General features: G+C 46.1%; 1 protein-coding gene across 1 annotated transcript in view; it reads left to right on the plus strand.

The window, feature by feature from the left end:
* Window positions 1–14,968, plus strand: part of PRSS12 (serine protease 12) — a 742,297-nt gene that overhangs the window by 446,374 nt on the left and 280,955 nt on the right. Inside the window, exon 8 of the mRNA XM_069630755.1 lies at window positions 347–488. Coding sequence (XP_069486856.1) covers window positions 347–488 — 142 coding nt within the window. The remainder of the gene's footprint in view (window positions 1–346; window positions 489–14,968) is intronic.

Genomic DNA, 14,968 nt, shown 5'->3' on the forward strand with positions numbered 1-14,968 from the left:
AGAGCAGGTGCCGCTGAGAGGTGGGGTAGTGGATGTGAGTTTGGGTACATTTCGTTTATTATTGAGGTACCGTGGCAATAACTGAATAACACCATTCCTCACCAGCAAAGGGGTATCATTATGTATTACAATTTGCTGTGTTTATAATCGACCTCTGGCCTCTATTCACTAATCTGGGCAGCCCATCGAGCGTGAAGCCCCCTCAGCCTTGTCCACGGGCCTTCCTCTTGCTGACCCCATAACCCCTTTGCATTCCATGGTGACCCTCTTTGATTTCGTGAAGCAGTGTCTTTGCCTTCCCACCTGCACTTCTTTGCTTGCTGACGCTGTCCTCCCTCCTCCTCAGGTCCCCCCGTCAGGCTGATGGACGGAGAATCGAAGAAGGAGGGGCGAGTGGAGATTTATATCGGGGGCCAGTGGGGAACAATATGCGATGATGGATGGACCGATAAGGACGCAGCTGTGGTTTGCCGACAGCTTGGCTACAAGTAAGTCGCATGTCAGAGACCTGGACCCGTGTGTTGTTTGGTGGAACCGTAGCACTGGAATACACGTGTGGAAGCGTGCAATACGTCACTGTCACACGTGACAATGCTTTACATTGTTCTTCATCCACTTAAGAGAAAAGTCTGTGCCAAATAACTGACCCTGCTCCCAAGAATGTGTTCACAGACGATGCTGAACAGTTGTAAAAAGCAGACGTTTTTTCTTCTTTTTTTTTTTCTTTTTTATTAAAACGACAGATCACCCATTCAAAACCACTCGGAACAGCACGCGGTGAGAGAGCAGTATATTATGTATGAAATGTCCTAGGCAATACTTTAGCACATGTCATGTGAATACTTTAAGTACCTCTGGCGTTTCTGGTAGACGGGCTAAGCCATGTACTCTGCATGCTGTTTTTGCCCCTGACCACAGGGAATGGAGAGCCTATAGCATAAGCCCATCCCCAAGCTTTTCAGCCAAGTATTTTCTAGTGCTAACCCTTTATCTAGTTTTAGATCTCGTGAAAGAAGTCTAGAGGTCAACCAGAACTTTTGCAAATATATTAATTAATACATAAATTCAAAATACAAAGGAAAGGGTCTCTGTCATAACAGAAAATGCCACATTGTGACAAAGGAAAGATGCATCCATTATTCCTGGTTGCTCATTGGGTCTCGCCAGGAAAGGATTCGTGTGTCAGGTTGGGAAAAAAGGAGACGGAAGGCAGCCATTGACCTCCCTGGGGCTTTAAGTGGGCAGGGTCTGAAAATGTCTCTGAAGCCAGGGTTCCCGGACCTGATTTCCCAGTGCTAAAAGTCCAGGATAATATGATGTGTGACGAGGCTGCTGATCTTCAGTAGATGCCACCATCACCCATGTTTAGAATCACACCACCCGCAACAGGTATTCAGTTAGAGTGGTTGTCTTGTGATACCCTGGAGAGAAATATAATAACGAGAATATGTAATGTTATGTTAAGTGGTCTTATATAGTGATTTCTACCAATAATGTTGGCCTGGTTCACATGGTTATGTTAGAAAGCAGGGCAGGGTCTGCTATTTGGATAGTGGGAAGGCAGGGGCTGGAACCTTTGGTGTTGATGGATGCATTTCGGAAGTACCCGTTACCTGTGTGTCGATATGAACATCTGTAAGTTGTCTGTGGTTGATATCGACCTGGCATTTAGCCGCATGGGCATCCCCCGGATTGTGAAGAGCAACAATGGACAGCATGGTTGTTGGTAGAAGATGGATGGGGTTTGAATCTGTTAAGTACACTAGACCTAGGAGGTCGCAGTAGCCTTGTTATTAGAACAATTTATTATCATCAACACGTGAGAATTATTGATTTCCATCAAAAGAACTGAGCGATTGGAACCAACTAGTTTAATTTGAAGTCGTTTTTATATGTAATTATGTTTCTGAGGCTTGTGGAATCTGCTTAGATCACATGCTGTGCATAGGCCGACATCTAGTGGAAGCTGCGGAGTATTACAGTTTGTTTTTCGAAAGTCGAAAAAGGGCGTCGACACAGGGCGTGCCAGTAATACTATCCGTAGTGTGACGTCCACTGTACCCATGATCCCTCACGCGTCTAGGATCCCCAGATTGTTTTTTTCCGCCATTCTGGTCGGAAGCACTTCATCGGAGTTCCCTGGCTTTGCCATATTTACACTTAAAACTAATTCTAATTTGCCCCATTTTCTCACCCCTACGTCGACCAGCATCTCGACGCCGAACCGGGGAGGAGATCAACGTCGAAACCCGACGGATTGGGCCTTGAGGCTTCCGCCTCGGCTCGGGCCTGGGCCGCTGGCCTCGGCCCTACAGTAGGGAGAGTGGGGGGTGGTACACTTCCACACTCGGTTAGAAACACCTTCTTACCTACACACACTTGCCCGCTGCCCACAGGCGCGTATGGAGGGTACGCCCTTTCAGTTTTGCCCCAAGTGTAATAAAAAATACCCTTGGGTAGATAAGCACGCTACGTGCAACCTTTGCCTGCCCAGAGACCACCCCGAGGCGGGTTGCAGGGCCTGTAGCAGGTTTAAGACAAAAACTCTTAAGGACCGCTCCACCAAGCGTTGGGCCCACCACGCCAAGCTAGCAGCTATGCGGGCGGAGGGTACCTTCAGCGACGGCAGCGACGCCGGACTTTCGGACGGCGAGGGCACCAAGGCGTCGAAAGACAGCCTAACGCACGTCCCCGGCCTCGGAAGGTCGTCCGTCCCGGCGACTATGGGGAAGTCCCCCGGCGACAAGAGCGTTACACATACACACGCTAAACACAAAAAACCCACCCGAGATTCGACGTCGTCGAAACCTCGGAAAGAGGCACAAAAGGAGCGGTCCGAAAGGACGTCCTCTGGGCGGTCCCGGTCGAGGTCGCCGCACGACGTCAGGCAAGCCTCCACACTTGCACATAGTGCCTCGCCCCTTAACATCACGGAAGATCACTCGTCCGGAGACGAACACGGCTTCCATCCCCAGCCTGCACCCCAGGGAAAGGGTACATCACTTGGGAGTGAGGAGGGCCCAGTTTCGAAGCCTAGTTCGAAACACAGGGATTCCACATCCGATCCTCGACGCCAGGCATCGAAAGATAAGGGAAAGGGTAAACACACTTCCACCCACGGGGAAGGGGGTAAGCAACAAAGGAAACAACCCTTGCAATCCCCCACAACAATAGAACTGACTTCCCCGTCCAAGTCTTCTCAGGGACAGTCCATAGAGAGTTCCAGCAGGGTCACCCCAAGCTCAAAACTCTGGTCATGCGAGGACATTGACAGAGTAATGTCAAGGATGTCCTCCTTAGCAAATTTCTTCGAAAGACACCCTGACCAACTACTAGCTTTAAACCCTCAGGAATCTTCTCCCTCAAGTTCAAGGGACCCTATCCCTTCAAATAAAAGGCCCCGGGTCGAGACACCAGTAAAGGCTTCAGAACCCTTCGAGGTCCAACCCTATTCTTGCCTTTTCCCTACAAGCCAAGGAGACTCTTCCCTTATAGAGGGCCAGGATTTTGAGACACCAGAAGATCTCGCAGTGTCAGACTATTACGGGGAGGACGAAGACGAGGATGAGCCAGAAAATAGCCCAGATATTTTCAGAATGGACTCACCAGTCGAAAGGGAAGCCCCAGTGTCTGATTCCCCAATAGATAATCAGCCCCTCCTAAATGAACTGCTCTCTCGGGCAGCTAACCACTTCCACATAGACACACAAGGTGTCCAAGAAGAGAGGGACTTCGCGGAGGAACTAATAGGGGAAAGGAAGACAGTAGCCCAGACCATTCCCATCCTGAAATCTATTCAACGCAGAATAGCACCATCCCTTGTCAACCCAAACTTGACAAGACCTGTAAACCCGAGAGTAGAGAAGCTGTTTAAAGCAGCCCAGTCGGACCCTCTATATATTAGAGGCCAACTTAAGCCAGACTCTCTAGTCGTAACTAACACCCGCAAGAGAGCTGGAACCCCATTATCTTCCTCGGAGGCTCCCCCCGACAAGGAAAGTAAGAAACTCTATGGTTTTGGTAGAAAAGTAGCTTCCACGGCAGCCTACCAAACCAGAATCGCGAATTCCACCACACTGTTGGCCAGCTACAACTGCCATCAGTGGGAAGAAGTGGCAGCACTAATAGATTCCGCTCCTGAACCCCTTAAAAGCCAGCTATCTCGCATTTGTGCAGAGGGAAGAAACGTCTCAGGCTGCATTTTAAAAGCAACTTTAGACGCCGCAGACAATGCGGGTAGAATTATAGCAGAGGGGACTGTCATCAAAAGACATGCTTGGTTGAGGCAGTCGGGATTCAGAGCAGAAACACAAGCTGCACTCTTAGACAAACCAGTGGAAAGTGATCTCCTGTTTGGAAAGGCAGTCGAGGACGCACTAAAAAACGCTAAGGAGGAATTCGACACCCTCAAATCCCTTGGCCAGTTAACTACAAAACCACCTAACCAAAGAGGGAACGGCAATTTTAGTCGCCCCCGCGGCCAAAATTCCAATAGAGGTAATAGCTATTCCCACACCCAGGGTACACAGTGGAACACCAACTCACAACAGTCTACCCAGGGGTATGGTAGGGCTAGTAGAAGAGGACGTGGTAGAGGCAGAGGCAGCCCCAGTAAAGGAGGCGGCACGCCTCCACCGAAGCAGTGACGCTCATTTCAGGGTCCCTTCCCATGCAACCCCAGTAGGGGGACGAATATGCAGCTTCACCCAAGCATGGGAAGGGATAACATCCGACAGATGGGTGCTGTCAACAGTATCCAAGGGGTACTGTATAGAACTACTGCAACGTCCCCGAAACCACCCTCCAAGACAAAAAGTCCACGACTTTGGAACATCAAAAGATCCTCCTCGAGGAAGTCTACAATCTGCTCCTAAAGGACGCGATAGAACTCGTCCCAGGACACCAGGTAAACAAGGGTATCTATTCAACTTACTTCCTTGTGCCAAAGAAAGATTTAACAATGCGCCCAGTATTGGACTTACGGCCTGCCAACAAGTATGTCAAGCCCCAAAAATTCCGTATGACCACGCTACAAGAGGTAATCCCACTCCTAAAAAAGGGGGATTACATGGCAACCTTGGATATGAAAGATGCCTATTTTCATATTTCTATGCTCCCGGCGCACAGAAAATACTTGCGCTTCAAGGTGGACAGTCGCCACTACCAATTCAAGGTACTGCCCTTCGGGATAGCTTCAGCACCAAGGGTATTCACCAAGGTACTGGCGGTGGCAGCTGCACACCTACGCAGGGAGGCAATCCCAGTGTACCCTTATCTAGACAACTGGCTCATAACGGGGGAAACCCCAGGAATCTGCAGATCAAACATTCAGAGGACTATCGACCTCCTCCACGAATTAGGCTTCTCTATCAACGAGAAGAAGTCAAGTCTGGTGCCAAGCACCTCAAAACAGTTTCTAGGAGCTATCCTAGATACTCAGAGAGAATTGACCTTCCCTTCGGAAGAAAGAATTCGGAATATACTTCTGCAAATTCCGCATTATCAGTCAGGTCAACAGATAACAGTACGCAAAGCTATGCGGTTACTGGGCATGATGGCGTCATGCATTTACCTGGTCCCCCACGCGCGTCTGCGCATGCGTCCCATGCAGGAATGGTTGGCGAAACAGTGGTCTCAGGCAAGTGGTCAGTGGGACGATCTAGTGGTCGTTTCGCCAACACTCGTACAGAGCCTACACTGGTGGACAAGAGAGAATATCGCAAAGGGGAAACCCTTTTACGATCCCGAAGTACAGGCAGTGGTTACTACAGACGCATGCCTGACTGGGTGGGGAGCTCACCATCTCCACCACACAGCTCAGGGTCTCTGGTCTCACTCAGTAGCCAAGAACCACATCAATCTGCTAGAGCTTCTGGCAGTATTCCGAGCGCTGCAGGCGTTCGAGCCCCATCTACTGAACTTGTCGGTGCAGATCAGGACGGACAGCACGACAGCCATGTTCTATCTGAACAAGCAAGGAGGGACTCGTTCGCCAAATCTGTCCAAGCTTGCCCAGAAAATATGGATATGGGCACTCAGACGGAACATCTTCCTGTCATCGCAACATGTTCCAGGGGAGCTCAATTCCCTAGCGGATGCTCTAAGCAGAGACCCCCTCCCAGAAGAACACGAATGGGTCCTTCACAGAGACGTAGTAGAAGATCTCTTCTCTCAGTGGGGTTTCCCCACTATAGACCTATTTGCCACAAGCGAAAACAAACAATGCCCAGGATTTGCATCCAGGTTCCCCCAAGCGGACTCCCAGGGGAATGCCCTGTGGATGAACTGGTCAGGGAGGTTTGCGTACGCTTTTCCACCAACTCCTCTCATCAGGAAGGTGGTGTACAAGATGAACAAGGAATCAATGACGCTCATCCTAGTTGCTCCCATGTGGGCGAGACAACCATGGTTTCCACACCTACGCAGGATGGCGGTGTGCGAGCCCATCAGACTCCCAGCCTGGTACAACCTTCTGTCCCAGCAACAAGGTCAAACACTGCATCAGGAACCCAACTCTATGAACCTAGCAGCATGGCTCCTGAAGTCATAGAGTTTGGACATCTCAAATTACCACAGAGGTGTATGGACATTCTAAAAGAGTCCAGGAAACCAAATACAAGACACTGTTACTTTGACAAGTGGAAAAGATTCGTTATCTGGTGCCAGAATAAACAAATCAACCCGGTTGATTGCACTCCTTCCAACGTTGTAACATACATGCTCCACCTGCTGGATGCAGGGTTGGTTTTTAACTCTCTGAAAGTACACCTGGCAGCCCTCTCGGCTTACACCACATCCCATAACAGGGTCTCGTGGTGGAAAGTACCAGTGGTTAAAGCCTTCATGGAAGGAGTAAAGAGACTTCACCCTCCTATTTCGAACCCACCGCCAGGATGGGACCTCAACGTGGTGCTAGCTAAGCTCATGGGGCCCCCCTTCGAACCCATGCATAAAAGTAGTCTCAAACACCTGACTTATAAAACGGCCTTCTTAGTAGCCATTACCTCCATAAGAAGGGTCAGTGAAATTCAGGCTCTGTCAGTGCAAGATCCTTTCTTTACTATCCACAAGGACAAACTGGTTTTACGCACACACCCTAGGTTCTCACCAAAATTCATATCCAAGTTCCATGTAAACCAGTCCATCGAGCTTCCGGCTTTCTTCCAAAACCCACAAAGCTCGGCTGAGGTGAAACTACACACCCTAGATGTGCGTAGGGCGGTCTTATACTATGTAAATAAAACCAGACCGCTAAGGAAAACAGATCAACTGTTTGTCTCCGTAGCTACAGGCAGAGAGGGGGATCGCGTCTCTAAGGGCGCTATCTCTAAGTGGATTATCAACTGTATACAGCTGTGTTACTCTCTTTCTGAAAAGACTCTGCCGTTTACACCAAGGGCCCACTCTACTAGAGGCATTGGGGCCACTCTGGCTTTCATTGCAAATGTTCCCCTCGACACCATTTGCAAAGCAGCTACTTGGAGCTCTATTCACACTTTTACTCAGCATTACTGCATTGACACTCATTCCAAGACAGATACACAAGTGGGACAAGCGGTTCTAAGACGCCTGTTTGCTCATGACCCTTCTCACATCCCACCTCCTTCTTCTGGTACTGCTCCCTAATCTATGCACAGCATGTGATCTAAGCAGATTCCACAAGCCTCAGAAGGGATACATTACTCACCGTAATCGTATTTCTGATGCTTGTATCTGCTTAGATTCACATGCGACCCACCCTTCCTCCCCTCCGAGAGAAGGCGCATGGTTGCTTGTAGTCTTACCTTTCTGTCTATCTGCTTGGACTATCTGTACTCACGCTACTCCTCATGCTACCTCATGTCAGGAAAAACACAATCTGGGGATCCTAGACGCGTGAGGGATCATGGGTACAGTGGACGTCACACTAGGGATAGTATTACTGGCACGCCCTGTGTCGACGCCCTTTTTCGACTTTCGAAAAACAAACTGTAATACTCCGCAGCTTCCACTAGATGTCGGCCTATGCACAGCATGTGAATCTAAGAAGATACAAGCATCAGAAATACGATTACGGTGAGTAATGTATCCCTTATTTCAGTCGATTTTTGTAACTTGTGCTTTAATTATATTAACACTCCTTTTCAAAAAGCTTTTACTCCTTTTCCACAACACAAAACATTTGGACAGGCGATTCCTTTAGTTGTAGTTTATATATGCTTATTAGTTCACACCTCCAAATATTGTTTTGCGACTCGTTTTGGCTCAGCCACCTCCATTTGTGATCAAACTTAAAAAACTGGGCCTCCCCAATGAGTGCCCACTCCCCACTTCTTTTTTTATGACTCTGTATTGAACAACTCAGTGCCTCCACTCATAAATCCCCTTGCTCCTAAGCACTCCCCATCAGATCCCCACCAAGTACAATATGCAGGGGTGTATATAGGGTTCAGGGAGCTGCAGAGTTCCTTCCTTTGACTGTCACCATCATCCTCTCTGTGCTGGTGCATTATGGGATATGAAGTCATGTGTGAGATGCCTAAATGAAGGCAGAGCCAGTTTGCATAAAGTATTAATGAGGGTCATGAGCCATATAAATAACCAGCAAACTGTACTTTAGTTTGCCAATTCAACAGTGGAAGGACAACACACCTCTAATTAACAGTATCATTTGGATTGCCCAATATAAAAACACTGCTACTCACGCAATACACTGTACTGGGAATCAGAATCTGTACTTATTAACACTACATCCTCCACAATGCACTGTTGATGTATATAGCAGGATGTAGCTTTCTGCACCTTTTGGGCACTGTGCCCAAAATTGCCTGAAGCTGAATGTTGGTAAAACAAAAATGAGGCCCAAAACAAACGGTCCAAACCCTACTGACCTCTTGCATTGGCCTTTGTCCTGATCCAGGTGGGGGACCAAAGAACTGAGGAATAATAAATAGTGGCTCTGCCTTGGAGATGGCTACCCCTGATCTGGATCATAGCTCAAAACAGCTCTTCTAAGAAGAAGGTGTTACAAAGGGTGTTCAAGTATGTTCCCAGAAGTGCCTGGATCTTCATGGTTACCTCCTCGCAGATCTCTTCTAGGAAAGATTATTGTTACGCACCTTACCAAGGTCACCCTGATGTTGCTTTGAGTAAACTGCAAAGGGTTTACAATCTTTCTACTCGCCTCTTATGCAATCTAGGTCCAGGTGATCAGGGCTCTCCAGTGTTCCAACTGTATTGGAGGCCAGTTAAGGATATCTGTACTGTAAACAAGGCGGTCTTTGGAGTCAAACCAGATGTCCAGGCAAAAAGCTGGCATAAGCAGTGCTAGCACGCGACATCTGCCGCTCCACTGATGAAATGCTAGAAATGTCCCCTTTCTATTCTGATGGAGTTGGTGGAAGGAGACGCCTATTTCAGGCTGGAAGGCTTTAGACGAGTCTACCCTTGGTCTTGAGGGAACTCGATGAGCTGACCCATTTTTCGCAAGTCTCTAGAAAGCTGGCTTTACCCAAGTGAACCGGTTTCTCCCTCTTACCTATCGCAGTCCTTCAGTGATATTCATCACCCTGCAAGTGCTAGGATACAGAAGGGCATACGCAGCTCATTATATCGAAATAGATAGTAACAGAGACAGGTGAGATCCCCTTTCCATACCTTACCCAAAGGCAAGCATTGTGCTTGTTTTGGGTTTTATACATTTTTGCCTGCATTTTTCCTCTTCTTGAATTAAAACACCCAGAGTGTACAGTCTATCTATCTCGAGCCTGCATTATCTGTGCGCTCACCTTACAGGGGTTTAGTGTTTTCAATAGTTATCTGTGTTTAAGTACATATGTGTAATCCTGCTTGGGCATGCCTTTTGTTTTGATGCTTACCGTGCTACTGGTGATGGGAGGTTTCCACTGCTGATCCCCATGCCTGATGAGTGCAGCCGGTACTCGGCCCGTTCTCCCCATGTAGAGCCGAGCTGTGGTGCAAGCTGGGGCATGGTCCAAAGAAAGCATTGTTCTCCCTTGCCCTTCTTCTGCCCAGTGTCACATTGACTCACCAGGCCACTCACGACTGGACTGCAGCACCTATAGCTCAGTCCTACAAAATAAAAGGACTGTCCAGACCGCATTAAGAGCACTAGGCTGAGCATTTCTTTAGCACCTGGAATTTCTCGAAGATCATCCATTTTGTTTTGATGCTGTTCTTCGTTGCCTGCTGAGAGAAACTACATGTTCTATAAACCCGCCTTGTTGGCTGTGAGCTCATTGTACTCTGAATTGAGACATAGCAACGTGCTGGTAATTAGCTTCACAGTTATTATGATGGAACTACAGCCCTTACACATGTGAAACCATGACGAACACACAAAAAAGAAGCGCCTGCAGCCCACGCCAGCCATAAAGCATCTGTGGCAACATCTATTCATTGATCTACTCTTCATGCGCAGCATCAAGATGGAGTCGTTTTTATTTTGCAGAGCTGGCCTTCCCACTGCACATTCTCTCTCAATTGGGACTGTCTCCGCCCCCTCTCTTGCTAAATGACTTAATCCATAATCCAGGGTTCTGCAACCTTTGCTTTGCCCAAGGTTTTGTACTACATATCCCATCAACCCTAGTCAGTATATTCAATTGTGGGTGACCATGGGAGCCGTAGTCCAAAACATCCGGAGACCTGCAGGTTTCAGACCTCAGATAGTATTCCCTAATAGAGACATCAACAGAAATTCCCAGGCCACCCATGCAATTTCCACAGCACCCCATTATTTTGTTTTAGTAATTTTAGCTAACTTACACATTTGCCATTTATTGTTACATTCCAGAGAGCACATTGCAGAAGGAATAACTTAGAAGGGATACATTGTTAGTCAGAGAGGAAGACCTTCGAATACAAAATACATATGAAAGCCATCTTTATGGATGCCAAATGAAATGCCCGATTTTACACCTATAACACAAAATGGACTCTTTCAACGAAGCATCGTGTATGTGTGGCTCAGAAATCTGAGCCTTTGTCACAAATGAGACAATAATCAATCTAAACCACAAGGCAGGGGCGTTGCTAGGGGGGGGCTAAGGGGGCTATAGCCCCTGATCTTTTGGTTGTAGCCCCGGATAGAATCCCAGGAGCTACAGCCAAAAGACTAGCTAGCCCCCAGTCCCAACAGTTCCGACATCAGCGTAGCCCCGGGTCTTTTCCAGACCTAGCAACTCCCCTGCCACAAGGCCTGTGAATACCCTTCACATGATAACCTAGACAGAACGCCATGGACCAGAAAGATAATCAATACAAGTTGTACTTTAGTTACATAAATCATTTCTTTACAAATGCATGACAAATGTTCTAATCATGCAGTAAAATGATTTGTGCACCCCTTTTGTAGTGACTAGCGCAATAACGAACACTTATACAAATATGAATCAATACTGATTAAGAAAGCACACTAAAATGCTTAATGCCAACCAATTGCAAGAAGTTGGATCCTGACATTTTAGGTATATGTGGCACACTACCCAAGAATACATCTTTAAATAACAAGGCCACTAATACGTGGCACACATTACCAGTAGTAGCGCAGTTGCTCAAGAAGACAACTGGTTTATGCCCGACATGTTTCATCCCGCTTCTTGTCTTGGACCAATTAACGGGACTTCTTCAGGGGCAGTGCCATGTAAAGAGTGATTTAGCTTTTGTAGGAAAATTCTGATTTACAATAGATCATCCTTGGCTTCCGGATTCGTTTACTGAGACATTTCTTTGGCCACTCTGTACTTTTGAACACCTACAACATAATGCAAGAAACAGCATTGACTAGTGTCGTTTTCACAATTTTATTTAGGCAATCCCCCCCACCCAATCCCCCCACCCAAAAAAATATGAGTGCATGCTTACCACCACTTCATAAATGGTTGATTCAAAAGGGTTTAGCGCCTACTGAATAGGTGATTGCCTGTAGACAAGACATAAGTATTTGCTTACTCCAACCTTGCTGGCTCAGTGTTACATTATTAAAAACGTTTTCATCATCTTCGGCACTACCCACCTAGTTAACCCCTCTATCAAAGGCACTTACTTGCAGTCGGCCAATTACTTCAATAATGTAACTGGCATACCCATTCACTGATTGTGGTGACATTTGCGAGGAGGCTAGTGGTCTTGTGCAGAAGGGATGTAACCTAGTAGAAGAGGCTGGACTGCCTCTTTTTGGGTCGACCAAGCCTGATGCGCATATAGTCTTTCACCGTTTGAGATGGAATGGGAGACTGAAAAACAGTAGTCTGAAGAGTAATGCCAGGGTTATGATTCATTCAAAACTTTTCAGCCATCCCTATTCTCTTTCGACAAAGAAATGGGAAAGGTTGAGGGCGTGGGGGAAGGTGTGGGTTATGAAGTACAATAGCTAAATCATGAAAGAGCTTGCTTTTTCTCAACTTGAGGCCACTCAGCTTTCTTTATCCCAGAGGTAGCAATGCCAGTAAAGGTTGTTGAAGCTGTACCTGGCTTTGCCAAGGAGAAAACCTAGTTTTTGGTGTCATCAGCCTGGGGAGGCAGATTGACGCTGTCGACTAAGTTGATGCTCAGTAGTAGTTTTAGGTGTATGCAGAAAAGGGTGAAAGCAGTGGAAATCCTTGTGGACCACTTACTAATGTTGTCTTTGGGGAAGGGAAGGGTTGGGTTTTACCCTTTTTTATCTCCCATTGAGAGATGTCTGAGGCTCCATTGGAGCGTAAATGGGGAGAAAGGCTTGTTTCTTGGTGACCTTGCAGTTCTTGGTGGCTAGAGGTGAAAAAGCTGCATGCAGTTCTAATAGGACCCGTAAGAGTCCTATGTCCACCATGTCTTGACATCATATAGAGGCCAGTGTGGTCTCTGATTCCTGGGTGGATCTTATCCGTCCCATTATTTGTAAAGCCAAGTCTGCTGTCCCTGCACACTTGTAAATGGTTATGTTAATAGATCACAATGAAAAAGACCATACAGCACCGGAGTTCAGCCTTACCTTGCTCTGTACAAGGAGACTATTGTCTATTTGTGCACCATGGCCTCATATGTTCACGTTATTGTGTCACTTCAAAGGAATGGAGTCTAATGTGAACTTAGTCTGGGTGGTGAATTCCAGTTTAGAGCCAGGCTTCTCCTGCATGTCAAAGTTCTTCTGTTCATCACTGTGTCGCAGATGCACTGACTGTACCCGCAACATACCCTGTATGGAGGATGTCGTGTCGGTCTGTAGCTTTGAAAGATGACATGCAGAAATAGTTCTTTTTTGTATTGTTGTTTTGGCTGAATGAAAGAAAAATTCAACCTTTCAACATAAAATAACATTAGATGAATCAAAATGTGAAATATATAAAAATTATGAAAATCAGTACATTTAAAATCTTATTACATACAAATGCAAAGCAGCATAAAATCAATGCTCACCAAAATAAATAAAACACAATATCATACGCTAATTAACATTATGTGATATAGTTTCTCTTTAGGATGATGATAGAACACCCACGTGCAATAAACTAAAATTTCATCTTTCTTTTTTTGTCTTTCATTCCTGATTGATGTTCTCCTTCAGGTTCAACCTCTGGAGATAATTAATTATTGCATATCTAGTACTTTTCCGATGTGAGTGAAACAAGACATGCCACAACTTATATGATAATTTGGAGGACTGAGAAGTAAAAAAACTCAAACGTAAAGGCCAATAAGGCTTCTCCCCTCTAGAGGCGTAGCCAGGATTGTCTAACAAGTGTGGCCTGAAGCTAATGTATTTGGGCCCACCTGAGTGACATTAACATCTGTAAATGCCCACACATTGCTGCTGAGGGAGCATTTACAGATTTTGGGTGGGCCTTGCCTGCTCAGGCCCTACCATGTCTACGCCTCTGCTCCTCTCATGATGGGATCTACACGTAATCCAACATCCAATTTGTAGATAGCTAGAAAGATTCACAAGTGTTTCATACGCATACACCTGATGTTCAGACCCATGCCTTCCAGTAGTCCTGACATAATATGTGCATTGAATCATAATATAATTAGTGTTTGTGGATGGACTCCTGTTTTATATGTATATTAGAAAGAACTCACTCTGCAAACCTGTAGTGATTATTATTATGTTTCAAATGAAATAATAGTAAAATACAATATTCTTTGAGTTAATGAAATGATGTTTCATTGTTTATTGCAAACTATTTAAACTTGACGTGTGAACAACTTAGCTTTTGAAATAAGCCAACGTAATGCTCTGGCAGCTTTTCGGAGGACTGGCCATCATACCTCTGAATGAATCTTCCATATTTACCTTGTGGTCTGTCTGGGTGATCCTCTGATTTTTTTAAGAAAGGCCTGTTTTCCCCCATACATAGAATGCATTGGTTGCCCTGTGTAGGAGCATTTTCGAATTGGAGGAGTTCCTTGCAGCTCTCAAAGCCTCAATCTCTACTAGTATTCCTATTCTAAAGAAGTTGTTAAATGGTGCTTCAATTTCTTCCAATGTTAGCCCTCTTTCTCTTTTGCCATTTCTATCAAAGATTGTGGAACATTTTGTCTACCCGCAGTTGTCGTCCTATCATGATTTGTGCTCTTTTTCATGATACTGAAATTGCTCTTCTGCGTGTTGCTAATTCTTTTCTTTCGCCCATCTTGCTTAGCAATCATCCTCACTGGTGTTTAGATCTTTCTGCTGCTTTTGGCATGGTGGATCATTCTATTATGTTGTTGGTTGACTCTCTCTTTGGTGGGGCTCCCTGGTACTGACCTTCACTGGATTTATTGTTCACTTTCTGACCGAATTAATTGGTGTCTTCGGGTGGCAAATCATCCTTTTCCTATCTGCTTCAGTATGGGGTTCCTCAAGGCTCTGTGCTTGACTCTTTCCATACTTCCCTTCGATATGATCACTTCTTTTAATTTGTCTTGCCATTTTTAACCATATAAAATGTTTTTCTACTTTCCACTTTTACTGGTTAGCTCTACTCCATTCTCTCACCTTGTC

This window comes from Ambystoma mexicanum, chromosome 6q (assembly GCF_040938575.1).
Source record: "Ambystoma mexicanum isolate Mex_15411 chromosome 6q, UKY_AmexF1_1, whole genome shotgun sequence".
Classification (NCBI taxonomy): Eukaryota; Metazoa; Chordata; class Amphibia; order Caudata; family Ambystomatidae; genus Ambystoma; species Ambystoma mexicanum.